This window comes from Canis aureus, chromosome 10, assembly GCF_053574225.1.
Source record: "Canis aureus isolate CA01 chromosome 10, VMU_Caureus_v.1.0, whole genome shotgun sequence".
Taxonomy (NCBI): Eukaryota; Metazoa; Chordata; class Mammalia; order Carnivora; family Canidae; genus Canis; species Canis aureus.
Window position 1 is genome coordinate 40,475,867 of NC_135620.1, and position 13,941 is coordinate 40,489,807.

The window sequence follows — 13,941 nt, forward strand, 5'->3', positions numbered from 1 at the left end:
AATTAAACCAGGATGATGTGCCACATGGACAATTTCAGAATTTTGCCAACACAGATTAAAGGTTGTAAGAAAAAAGTACTGGGCAGTCTAGCTAGCTTGGGAGGGGTAGAAAAGATTTCTATACACACAATTTTTGGCTAATGTTGCTGGCTGCTGACTGTAAGGACACAGACTATATACTCTATAAATGTTGATCACAGGTCAGATGTGGAGGCAGAGGGGGTCTTAAAAGTGCTCAACTCAAGTATTTTCTAAGAAAGAGCCAAGTAAAACAACAACAAAATTGCAGAGTATCAGGGCAAAATAATACTGCTTAAACACTGCAATAGCTATGAGAACACCCACAATTAATACTTCAGTAAAAGTCCCTTACATCAAAACAAAACATTGCCACTAAAGTGAAAGATGGAGAAAAAGAATTTTAAACTGAGTTTCCAGAAGATATGTCAGGCCACAGATCTAACAGTAGTAATGTCTAAGAAAAAATAAGTGATAGAAATCATTAACTTACTCAAGTTTTCTGGCGTTCGGGGAATTTGTTTCCTTGTTAAGAATGGGTTAGAAACTAGAGAATCAAATATTTCCTCTAATTTTACTTCTTTTCCATTAGAGGGCTGTGGTGAATCCGATAAAACTGCCCTTGCAACCTAAAATAGAAAAGGTAAGCAAAAATTACCATCCTCCTTGGTAGAATGCAACAAAAGCCCTGATAAGAACAAATCAGCACCTGATGGTCAGCAGTCCCTACCACAGCAAATGGCACAAAAAGCCGCTCAAAAACACAGCTCCCAGTCACTCCATATAGTCTATCTAGGCACAATTTTCTGAAGGAAAATTAAACACAAAACTGTTTCCTCCCTTCTTATCTTAACTGGATATCCCATTATAGAGGAAAGGTAAAAATCTTAATACTTGAGAAGATTCAGAGGTAGTCCTGATGACACAGTGACATAAGCTACTATACGCCACATCTGTGAACTTGATAATTCTATATCTGCTAAAATAACTACTTTTAAAGCAGATTCCTCTTAAATATAACCTATTTGCACAGTAACCTCTATTAACAAATGAAATACACTCTGACAACATTATATCTTTGCCAGAAACCTCATTATCAGACAAAAATTAGTAAACAAGGCATAGGAATACATTCTAAAATAGATAAAGTATACAATATCAAAAAAACAACTTCATTAATTAAATTTCAATAAAACTGAAAGACAAAAAACATACACATTTAAAAAACTGCCCCCCCCAAAAAAACTGCCCCAAGAGCACTAAAAAAAACTTCCTACAACCATAATCAAATGACCCCCCACTTACCCTCCCCTATGAAAATAGGATTTCTTATAATTCAAACACTAAATATTTCTTGTCACAGACACTATTAAAGAAAATTAATTTCACTTCACTTTCAGAGCTATATGAGATTTTATGACTCTCTTCTTCTAATCCATCCAATTTTACTGCTAATATAAATTCTTCTAATTGAAAATGTCTCTCTTTCCACATCAGGAAAGAAAACAGAATGACTGACCATCTCTTACGTGGATTCCATCAACCAATAAAGAGAAATAATATAAACCTGAGAGATTTTAAAGTATTTATAGACCAAGAAAAGGGTCCAACCTCCTCATGTTAACAAACAAGAAAATGACTGATATCCAGCCCTCATATTTGGACATTTTTCACTTACTTTGATCAAGATTGAAATAAAGGAGGGAACTCCAATACCTGAATCAGTATGTACTAAACCAAATTTTTCTTTCAGTCTCTCAAGAATATGAAGTAGCTGATTTATTTTCAGGCTCCTTACCCAAATTCAAACAATGCTAAGGGATGTTATGGGAGACTAATAAAAATAACATTAGAGAATGGCTTGAGTATTTGTATACACTTCTGCAGTAAATAGTACAATTTGACTATCGAGCAATAGTAGCATTATGTAGTTACTTGCCAGTGTAAAGTCTCTTGTCAGGAAAACCAAAATCACGAACAATGATGCATTTAATGGCTTTTTAAATATTTAGAAAGGAGGACAAACACTATGCTTAGTGATAATATGATATTACATAGTCTTTGTCCTTAATATTCAAAAAAAGAGGAAGTTTGGCTAAGTAACAAACATTATTATTTTTTTAAAAGCAGATTATTGGGATCCCTGGGTGGCGCAGCGGTTTAGCGCCTGCCTTTGGCCCAGGGCGCGATCCTGGAGACCCAGGATCAAATCCCACATCGGGCTCCCGGTGCATGGAGCCTGCTTCTCCCTCTGCCCCCCACCCTCTCTCTCTCTCTTTCTCTCTCTGTGTGTGTGACTATCATAAATAAATAAAAATTAAAAAAAAAAAAAAAAGCAGATTATTTGGGGATCCCTGGGTGGCTCAGCAATTTGGCACCTGCCTTCGGCCCAGGGCGTGGTCCTGGAGTCCCAGGATCGAGTCCTGCATTGGGCTCCCTGCATGGAGCCTACTTCTCCCTCTGCCTGTGTCTCTGCCTCTCTCTCTCTCTCTCTCTCTTTCATGAATAAATAAATAAAATCTTAAAAAAAAAAAAAGATTATTTTAATAGAACATAATCACTGGGTGTATTTATCTAACAATTTATATAATCGTTAATTCCAAAAATATCATACTAGTATTATTTTTATACTTTTGGATATTTATAGAATCAGACATCGGTTCTAAATCATGATCTATATTAAATCTATTTCTACTTTCTGGGAAGTCCAGTTTTGCTTTAACCATGATTTTCATTTTCTGTGCTCTCCTTTCCCAAATTAACCCCAGTTAATCAATAATTAACTGTAACTTCACTTACAATCCCAATGCCAATGAGAAAATAAAAGATATTTCAGTGTATGTATTACAATATTTTTCTAACCTCTTCTACCAAATGATCCTGCTCTTTTTGAAATGGATCCCTATTTTTAGGTGGCAGAGACCCTCCAAATGTAGTATTCTCTGTACTTGCAGTATCTGACGATGTAGAATTTTTCATTTCAAATTTTGGTGTCTTGTTAGAAAGTGTTTCATTTCCTTTTCTAGGAGTTCTTATCTTCATGTCCTGAAGAAGACAAACATGTAATGTTAAAACTAATGATTGCATTGCAGCTGATCTTCATTAGAGGTTCTTGAGTTATCACAAACCTATAAAAAGCTAACATTATTATGAAATTCTATGTTCACTGGAACAATTAAATAATTCCAATATTTCTGTTTAGAAGCAATAGGAAATATGTAAATACAAATTAATTAGGATATCAGCAAAAATAACAGTTTAACATAAGTTAATGTGATCAAGATTAAAAATGGTTTTAAAATATACCTTTTCAAGTAATCTAACGCTGTTTCTATCTGACGATGAAACTGGCTGTGACAGGAAAGAAGCATTTCTAAAAGGAAAAAAATCACAAATCCGAGTTACATACAGTAAAGAATTCTATTCACTTGCTATATCTGAATAACAAAAAAAAAAAAAAAAAACCTGTCTGCCCCGTATCTGTCCGTTACGATTTCCCTCAATTCGTCCCGGTCATCAAAAGGCAGTTTATTCTAGGGAGGTATGGTGACAATCAGAGCAGTACTTCAGCTCCATTTGTGTATCAGCCTCCCGAACAGTAAATATTTTCTTGACCACTATATATTTTAAGACAACTTTTTTTACAAAGTTGAATGACTTGATGAACTTGAGTACATAGTAAACACAAATTCAATTAACTAAAATTTTATCATCCTTAGGCTTTTCAGATCACAGAATTTAACTGTAACAGAGACTTTAAGATTTTGATCTTTCATGTTCAAAATCAATTTCTCTTATTCTGAATCTTGCACAATAGCACATATGTTAGTTAAAAGTCATAAGGTTGTTTAGTTTAAGTCTGCTGCATTCTACACATAGCATTCATTACTCTTTTAGATTCTCTGTCTCCTGTGGATAAACATAAAAACCTTACACATCAATTACAAAGCAAGTGGTTAAATTTTTAAAGCCCTCAAAGTGATGAAACTTCAGCTTCATCTTGAAAGAGCTTTCAAATTCAATCATAGATGGATGAGGTCTATCACTGGTCAAAGCTTTTCTACTCCAGGTAATACAAAAGGCAAGATTACCACAGAGATCACTTTCAGTATCAAGCATGTTGGTGCTTTGCTTTCTGTTCATAACCAGAAGTATAAAATTAATAGCCTTAAAACATTTATGTAACAGCAAATAGGCTTTTTCAAACTTTTTCAAATACACACTCCTTGGAATCATCATCTACCTTCCAAATACAATGCAAGATCACTAAAACTGCTCAAGCTCAACTTTGCCTTGACAGGATATAATTTAGATGTCAAAGGAAAAAATTAATCATCTAGTTGACTTTATCTTAATTTCTCCAAAAAGTAACATTAAAATGATCAGGGCAGCCCAGGTGGCTTAACAGTTTAGCGCCGCCTTCAGCCCAGGGCCTGATCCTAGAGACCTGGGATCGAGACCCGGGATCGAATCCCACATTGGGCTCCCTGCATGGAGCCTGCTTCTCCCTCTGCCTGTGTCTCTACCTCTCTCTCTGAAATAAATAAATAAATAAATAAATAAATAAATAAATAAATAAATAAACAAACAAACAAACAAGCAAGCAAGCAAAGCAAGCGCGCCCTCTGAAACAGGGCTAGCAATCTATGATGCAATCAGATTGTGAGTTCCTGGAGAACAAAGACTGAACTTCCTAGTTATTACCAGGAACTCAGTGCCTGGTACTGGCAGTGCAATACATGTTTATAACCAACTGATGGATTGACTGAATCAACAAATAGACGTCACCTGAGCATGAGGTTCAAAAGATGGATGCTCCAAATTTTTCTATTTGGATCATTCTTATAGATCATTCTTTTTTTCTTTTTTTTTTTTTAAAGATCTTATTTATTTATTCATGAGAGACACAGAGAGAGGGAGAGAGGCAAAGACACAGGCAGAGGGAGAAGCAGGCTCCATGCAGGGAGCCGATCAATCCCGGGACTCCAGGATCATGCCCGGGGCCGAAGGCAGGCACTAAACCGCTGAGCCATCCAGGGATCCCCTTACAGATCATTTTTAAAAGAAAAAAATGGGAACATATTCTCTACCTTCCTCTCTCCCTTTTCTGAATTGGCAACATGGTATTAGCCCTGCTAACATCTCAATCTAAGCCAACTTTAAAGCAGCCTTGACTCAGTCCTTACTCTCTACCCACTTACTATGTCAGAATTGAGTCCCATAAAATCCTAGCACTGTGAAAGATAAAGACAGAGGGTGTTGATCCCACAATGGAAATTTACACTAAGGAAAGAGTATATCCAAAATAAAATAAGAAACAACACTTTTTTATAGCAGTAAAAAAATTGAGGAAAACATAAAAATCTAAAAATAAATGTCATAAACCATTATCAGGAAAAATCAGTAATATAATGTTAAGAAAACATACACACACAAAAAACTGTACTTACGAATATTGACGTCTAGAAAATTTTAAGTGGATTAAATTTACATGTTTGTAAATAAAGCCCAAAAAGACAACTTGCAAAGTCTAATAAGTGATTTGTTAGAAATTTTTTTTAATGTTTTATTTTATTTATTCATGAGAGGCAGAGAGAGAGAGAGAGAGACAGAGGCAGAGACACAGGCAGAGGGAGAAGCAGGCTCAATGCAGGGAGGATCTTGCAGGGATCTGGCTCCATGCAGGGAGGATCTTGCATGGATCTTGCTCCATGCAAGAGATCAGGCCCAGGCCAAAGGGGCGCTAAACCGCTGGGCCACCGGGCTGCCCTAGAAATTTTAACTAATTATTCTTCATTTTTATTTTGTTGTTCCAATATACCTAAAATTAACAAAGAAGTAACAAACAGAAATTATAAAAAAATTTGAGTAAGATATGAGATTAGAATTTCTAAGGCTAAAGAAATTAAGTTGGCATGCACTCAAGATAATACTGCCCAATCTCTGAAACACAATAAAGGAGAAACTGTGAAGGGTAAAGGTCTAGAACTGCATCGCCCACACTACAAATATCAGGGAATCCTCCCTGCCAGAAACCACTGCAAAGAAGGGTAGTGCCCACAGTGCACAGCAAAGGCATCACCAATCACTGAATTCTCGTTTAAAGTGCGGTGAAAGGTGCCTCGTTAGCGCAGTAGGCAGCGCGTCAGTCTCATAAAGTGCGGTGAAGCCTCCATCAGCTCACTCTGATCAAAAACTGCCATGAGGGGGATCCCTGGGTGGCTCAGCGGTTTAGTGCCTGCCTTTGGCCCAGAGTGTGATCCTGGAGTCCAAGGATCGAGTCCCACATCGGGCTCCCTGCGTGGAGCCTGCTCCTCCCTCTGTGTTTCTGCCTCTCTCTCCCTCTCTCTCTCTCTGCATCTCTCATGAATAAATAAATAAAATCTTAAAAAAAAAAAAAAAAAAACTGCCATGAGACTAAAGGAGAAGACTACTTCTATTTTGGTACCTATGAGTGACAAGTGCATATGAAAGGGCTAATAACACACTGTAAAAACCACATTATTTCTATGTTTCTTAAGTGAACAGCGGTCCTGATCATATCCACATACGAATTTCCAAATTAACTACACTGATACTGATATAAGATACCATTACAAATAACAGCTGAACTACATTTTTAAAAAAAGAGGTATTATTTTCAGTATAGTCTGTCTATATTACACATTACTAATGAAACATTTTATTACAAAATATCTTTACAGTAAAGAATTCTGAGGAAAAAACCTTATTTCCACATGACTCAATTCTTCACCTTTCTTCTGTTTTGCTATAAAGCAGCAATAATCATTCATATCCCATGAGCATTTATTTATCCCTCACCACCGACAGCCTTCCGCTAAACTGTCCCTCTTCAAAATCCCAAACCTACAATTAAAGTATCAGAAAATAATTAAAAGATCTAAAAGCTTAGAAGTATAAATCTGGAAATCAAATTATAATTAATACAACCTCGTTTTCCTATACTAAGAAAATTCCACCTGAGCTAAATTCTTAGGGGCTAAGTATCTGAAACTGGTAGAATTCTGATAGCATCGGGCAGCCCGGGTGGCTAAGTGGATTAGCGCCGCCTTCAACCCAGGGCGTGATCCTGGAGACCTGGGATCCAGTCCCACATCCCACGTCGGGCTCCCTGCATGGAGCCTGCTTCTCCCTCGGCCTGTGTCTCTGCCTCTCTCCCTCTCTCTCTCTCTGTCTCTCATGGATAAATAAAATCTTAAAAAAAAAAAAAGAATTCTGATAGTGTATCTTAGTATAGAATTTTACTTCAAAAATCTTCAAGCTCAATGAAGTTCATAAATAAAACCTGATCTATGATCTATGAATCAAGCTACTACCTCCATCAATCTTTAGTCCAGCAGCAGACCTTAATCAAATATTTCATTTGCTCTCTCAAGGAAAGACAAACCAAAACCTCAACTGAAGTTGGGAAGCATCAACTATTACCCTCTAGCATGCTTTAAGAACAGTAATAATAGGATAAACAGTGAAACCCAGTAACTTCACTATCTCTTCAATGTCAAGTTTTCACAATAGATTTCACTATTTTTCTTTAGGGACTCCAAAAATCAACATAACATCCAGATATAAGAATAAAAATATAAATCTTCCACAAGTAGGACACCTAGGTTGCTCAGTGGTTGAGCATCTGCTATGGCTCAGGTCGTGATCCCGGGGCCCTAGGATCGAGTCCCACATCAGGCTCCCCACAGGGAGCCTGCTTCTGCCTCTGCCTATGTCTCTGCCTCTCTCTGTGGGTCTCTCATGAATAAATAAAATCTTAAAAAAAAAGAATTACTTAAGTAATTTATTTCCATATCTGTGCCTGAATTACATGGAGAAGTTGGACTGAAAGACCCTTATTTATAAGGTCAGAGTAGTCAGAAAACAAAAAACAAAAAAACACCTTGTTCGGTATGTCTGTACTTGATTGCTACTTAATAATACTTTTCAAGAAAGAATATATATATTCCCCAAATAGATTACATACATTTAGAGATTTTGGGGGGTTTTTTGTTTTGTTTTGTTTTTAAAGATTTTATTTATTTATTCATGAAAGAGAGAGAGGCAGACACACAGGCAGAGAGAGAGAAGCAGGCTCCATGCAGGTAGCCCGACGCAGGACTCAATCCCTGGACTCCAGGACCATGCTCTGGGCCAAAGGCAGGCGCTAAACTGCTGAGCCACCCAAGGATCCCCTAGAGATTTCTGTTTACAAAATAAGCCATCTGTTCTAAGAGCCAAAAAATGATAATAAAGAAAACAGACAATAAAGAAAATAAGAACACTCCTGAAGGATATCATAGTAAACTAAGGTTTGGTTTTCTCATATGTTAAAAATTAGGGGATTAGATTAAATCAGGAAGTCTTCTCTTTTTTCTTTTTTAAAGCATGGAACTCTTTTTATCAAATGGCATACAAAATCCCCAACATATATCACAGATAAAAGAACTAGCTGGTCAGGTTGAAGTGGAAAAAAGCTAGATGCAGCAACAGGCTAAATCAGATGCATCCACAGCACCAGGGGGTGCTGCAGAACAGTCTGAAAACTAGGAGAGTAGATGATATCAAAAGCTCTTAAACTCTTGGATTTAGTCAACAGGCACAAGCAGTTTCAAAGAAGTTCAGAGACACAAAAAGGCAAAAATTCCCAAGCCTACATTAGGTAATTTCCAAACATGCTTTTTATCTTCAGATATTAGATAATCCCCTATGAATCCCAACATTTAAATACACAAAAGGGGATCCCTGGGTGGCGCAGCGGTTTGGCGCCTGCCTTTGGCCCAGGGCGCGATCCTGGAGACCTGGGATCGAATCCCACGTCGGGCTCCCGGTGCATGGAGCCTGCTTCTCCCTCTGCCTGTGTCTCTGCCTCTCTCTCTCTCTGTGTGTGTGTGACTATCATAAATAAATAAAAAATTTAAAAAAAAATAATAAAATAAATAAATAAATAAATACACAAAAGAAGGGGGGAAAATGCCTATGTATCAAAAATGTAGTATATTGGGATCCCTGGGTGGCGCAGCGGTTTAGCACCTGCCTTTGGCCCAGGGCGCGATCCTGGAGACCCAGGATTGAATCCCACATTGGGCTCCCGGTGCATGGAGCCTGCTTCTCCCTCTGCCTATGTCTCTGCCTCTCTCTCTCTCTCTCTCTCTCTCTCTGTGACTATCATAAATAAATAAAAATTTAAAACTTCTTTTTTAAAAAATGTAGTATATCTTTCCTGAAAATGTGGATCTACAGTGGGAAAATATTCTCTGGTTATGAGAAAATTACAGACAACCTCATTGTAGGGAAGCTTGGAATTAGGTAAAGATGAAACTAAATTAATGAAGGAGGGGAAAAAATCAGTATGAAAATTCCCTTTGTTTTACCTGTTGGCTAGACCATGTATAGTTTCCGGTATATCACTGGCTCTCCTGCAATCATTTTCTTGGTTATGTTGCTTAGGTGTATCTAAAGGAACATAAATAGTAATTACTCTTTAATTATGTTTGCAAATTCTAATATCCAGTGATCTCTTGAAATTCTAGAAAGATTTCTAAAAGGAAGAAAACAGAAAATTCAGACCAATATGAATGCTAACAGGAAAAGACAATTATTCAATTAGGTGTATAAACAGGACAAATAGAGAATATCTAGTAATAAGCTCTTATATAAAGAGTGATAAGTTACAGAGCTGGAACAAACAATTCTAAAATTTGTATGGAACCAGAAAAGATCCCAAATAGCTAGAAGAATGTTGAAAAAGAAAATCAAAGCTGGAGGCATCACAATTCCGGACTTCCAGCTGTATTACAAAGCTGTGATCATCAAGACAGTATGTTACTGGCACAAAAACAGACACATGGATCAATGGAACAGAACAAAGAACCCAGAAAAGGACCCTCAACTCTATGGTCAACTCATCTCAACAAAGCAGAAAAGAATATCCAACAGAAAAAAGTCTCTTCAACAAATGGATGTTGGGAAAATTGGCCAGCCACAGGCCGAAGAATAAACTAGACCACTTTCTTATGCCATACAGAAAAGTAAATTCAAAATGGATGAAAGACCTAAATGTGAGACAGGAATCCATCAAAATCCCAGAAAACATAGGCAGCAACCTCTTCGACCTTGCCCGCAACAACTTCTTGCTAGACACAGGTCCAAAGGTAAGGGAAACAAAGGCAAAACTGAACTATTGGAACTTCATCAAGATAAAAAGGTTTTGCACAGCAAAGGAAACAATCAACAAACTAAAAGGCAGGTACAGCCACATATGGCTCAGCTCATGATCCTGGAGTTAAAGGATGGAGCCCTGCATCAGGCTCCCTGCACTGCAGGGAGTCAGCTTCTCCCTCTTCTTCTGCCCCTCCCCCTGCTCATGTTCTCTCTCCTCTGCTCATTCTCTCTCTCAAATAAATAGGGATGCCTGGGTGGTTCAGTCAGTTAAGTGTCTGGCTTTGGCTCAGGTCATGATCCCAGGGTCCTAAGATAGAGAGCACTGCATCAGGCTCCCTGCTCTGTGGGGAGCCTGCTTCTCCCTTTCCCTCTACTGCTCTCCCTGCTTGTGCACTCTGTCAAATAAATAATAAATCTTTTTTTTAATCAAGTAAGTAAATAAACAAATCTTAAAAAAAAAAAAAAAAAACTAAGGGATCCCCGGATGGCTCAGCGGTTTAGTGCCTCCCTTCGGCCCAGAGCATGGCCCTGGAGTCCCAGGATCGAGTCCCTCGTTGGGCTCCCTGCACAGAGCCTGCTTCTCCCTTTGCCTGTGTCTCTGCCTCTTTCTCTGTATCTCTCGTGAATAAATAAATAAAATCTTTTTAAAAAATTTAATTTAATTTAATTTAAAAAAAAAACTAAAAGGCAACTTATGGAATGGGAGAAGATATTCACAAACGACATATCAGAGAAAGGGCTAGTATCCAAAATCTATAAAGAACTTATCAAACAACATCCAAAAAAAAAAAAAAAAGCCCAGTCAAGAAACGGGCAGAAGACATGAACAGACATTTCTCCAAAGAAAATATACAAATGGCTGACAAACACATGAAAAAAATTCTCCACATCACTTGGCATCAGGGAAATACAAATCAAATCCACAATTATACCACCTCACACCAGTCAGAATGGCTAAAATTACAAGTCAGGAAACAACAGATGTTGGTGAGGATGCAGAAAAAGGGGAACCCTCTTATACTGTTTGTGGGAATGCAAGCTGGTACAGCTACTCTGGAAAACAATATGGAGATTCCTCAAAAAATTAAAAACAGGGCAAGCCCCGGTGGCACAGCAGTTTAGCACTGCCTGCAGCCCGGAGTGTGATCCTGGAGACCCGGGATCAAGTCCTGTTTCGGGCTCCCTGCATGGAGCCTGCTTCTCTGTCTGCCTATGTCTCTGCCTCTCTCTCTCTCTGTCTCTCATGAATAAATAAATAAAATTTTTTAAAAAAAATTAAAAACAGAGCTACCCTATGACCCAGCAATTGCACTACTAGGTATTTATCCAAAGGATACAGTGAGTTGAAGGGGCACATGCACCCCAATTTTATAGCAGTAATGTCCAGAATTGCCAAATTATGGAAAGAGCCCAGATGTCCATCAACAGATAAATGGATAAAGAAGATGTGGTATATATATTCAATAGAGTATTATTCAGCCATCAAAATAATGAAATCTTGCCATTTGCAACAACATGGATGGAACTAGAGGGTATTATGCTAAGTGAAATAAGTCAATCAAAGACAAATACCATATGATTTCACTCATAGGTGCAATTTAAGAAACAAAACAGATGAACATAGGGGAAGGAAAGGAAAAATAAAATAAAAACAGAAGGAGGCAAACCATAAGAGACTATTTAACTACAGGAAACTGGGGGTTGCTGGATGAGAGGTAGGCGGGGAATGGGGGTAACTAGGTGATGAGCATTAAAGGAGGGCACTTGATATAATGAGCACTGGGTGTTATATGCAACTGATGAATCACTAAATTCTACCCCTAAAACTAATAATACACTATATGTAACTAAATTGAATTTAAATTTTAAAAAATTTGGGATGCCTGAGTAGCTCAGTCATTGAGCATCTGCCTTCGGCTCAGGGCATAATCCCGGAGCCCCGGGATTGAGTCCCACATCGGGCTCCCTGCATGGAGCCTGTTTCTCCTCCCTCTGCCTATGTCTCTGCCTCTCTCTCACTCTCTCTCTCCCTCTCTCTGTGTCTCTCATGAATAAATAAAATGTTTTAAAAAATTTTTTTAAATGATAGATTTATACTAAACCAAATTTCCAAAAAGGTGACAGTACATAGTTCTCCAGCATAATATTAGCTGTGCTTCTAGTTTTCGTACACACACCATGCAATTACTACATAAATCAGCAAGGTCAAAAATTATGTATTTAGCATATTTCAGCCCAGCATCTATGACATCAGTCAATATACATATTTATTCCTCAGTGCATCAATAATTATATGCCACTGCTATAGTAACAATGAGAAAAAAAAGTTGGAGATGTTGGCTTCAAGGAGTCAGTCTAGGGAAGAGACTATTGATGAGTAGAGACTTACGGCATGTTGCTATAGTTATTAGAGAAATATGCACAGAATCCAAGGAGGGAAAAAGGTACCTGGTCCAGATGGAAATGTGAAGAGGACATAAAGGTACTGAGAGAACAGGGAACAAATTCAGTATGCTAGAGCATAGTGTGTATTGAGTGGAAGCATGGCAGGAAACAAGATTGGTGAAGAAAGTCATGGCTCCATTACAGAGGACTGGATATTCCAGGAACTTTTCTCTCAACATGTTAGCTTCTAAAGGACTTTCTCCAATTTATACATGTGTCCAAAGCGTTACTGGAAACCAATGTGTATATTATGTGAACTTTTCCTTTTAATCCATCATTATAGTACGCTATATTATAAACATTTTCAGTACTCTATGCTTTTGCACTTACTAATGATAATGGAATTACTGGTATTCATAAAACATTCTAAAAATGAGCATAAGTACAAAAATTTTATCAAAAAACGAATAGGCAATAATAAACTAAAATAATTAGGCACAACCATAAACACTGGTGGTAATTGGTAGAGACGATGATGTACATGTGTTCCAGTATGTAAGAATGTTTTTAAGGTAAAAGTTGCTTAGTGAAAGTCATCTAAAGCTTTTTTTTTCCCTAAAGGTGACAGGAAGTCACTGATGTGTATTACACCAGGAGATAAAAAGGATCAGATTTTTGTATTTGCATTACAGAAGGATCACTGATAATCATTTGCAACATGGAATAGGTAGACTATAGAGGCAAAGTACCTAGTTAGAATACAATTAAAGGCAAGAAACAGAAAATCAAACTATAGCACTTAAGATGTGAAGAGAACAGAGGGGACAGACACAACAAGGTAATAAGGAGGTAAAGACAAAATAACTCACTTGAACAAAGCAAACAAAGCTGTAGCAGACAATGACTCTTACCATAATACACTAGAACTGCAAAATAAAATTTAAGAGAAAGGAATGCCCAGAAGAACAGATAAAAATCATTACATGACAGGACTAAAGACAGAAAGCATTTAAGCTCAAATCAAGACACAAAGGCTAAATGGTGGGTTCCTGGGGCTGAACAATAGGGATTTACTGCCTAAGTAAGAATAAAATCTTGGTCTACTCAGACTAAGATCTGAGAAACTGCCCTAAGACCAGGACATTGCAAAGGCTACTCAGCCCCTGAAGATATTATAAATATTTGGACAACTGGACCAGGAAAGTAACAAGGAAGTCTGCTGTCTACCTGGAGTCTTGGGTTTAAAAAATAAAAATAAAAAAAATTTTAAGGTGGAGAGAAAAGAAATTTTAAGCCTACCTAGCCTACTGAAAGGGAAGTATGAAATTCAATATTATATTGGCTACTTGTGGGAACCCCAAACCAAAAATA

General features: G+C 37.6%; 1 protein-coding gene and 1 non-coding gene across 6 annotated transcripts in view; both read right to left on the minus strand.

The window, feature by feature from the left end:
* HAUS6 (HAUS augmin like complex subunit 6) overlaps positions 1-13,941 on the minus strand; it is a 46,325-nt gene that overhangs the window by 6,667 nt on the left and 25,717 nt on the right. For 4 of the 5 annotated variants that reach the window (XM_077912097.1, XM_077912102.1, XM_077912101.1 and 1 more), the window contains exons 12-15: positions 9,396-9,477; positions 3,325-3,391; positions 2,881-3,063; positions 512-647 (exon numbers count right to left, since the gene is read on the minus strand). In XM_077912097.1, coding sequence (XP_077768223.1) covers positions 512-647; positions 2,881-3,063; positions 3,325-3,391; positions 9,396-9,477 — 468 coding nt within the window. The remainder of the gene's footprint in view (positions 1-511; positions 648-2,880; positions 3,064-3,324; positions 3,392-9,395; positions 9,478-13,941) is intronic. The other variant, XM_077912098.1, reaches the window with a different exon arrangement.
* On the minus strand, positions 3,482-3,612 carry LOC144322849 (small Cajal body-specific RNA 8). The gene has a single exon (XR_013388463.1).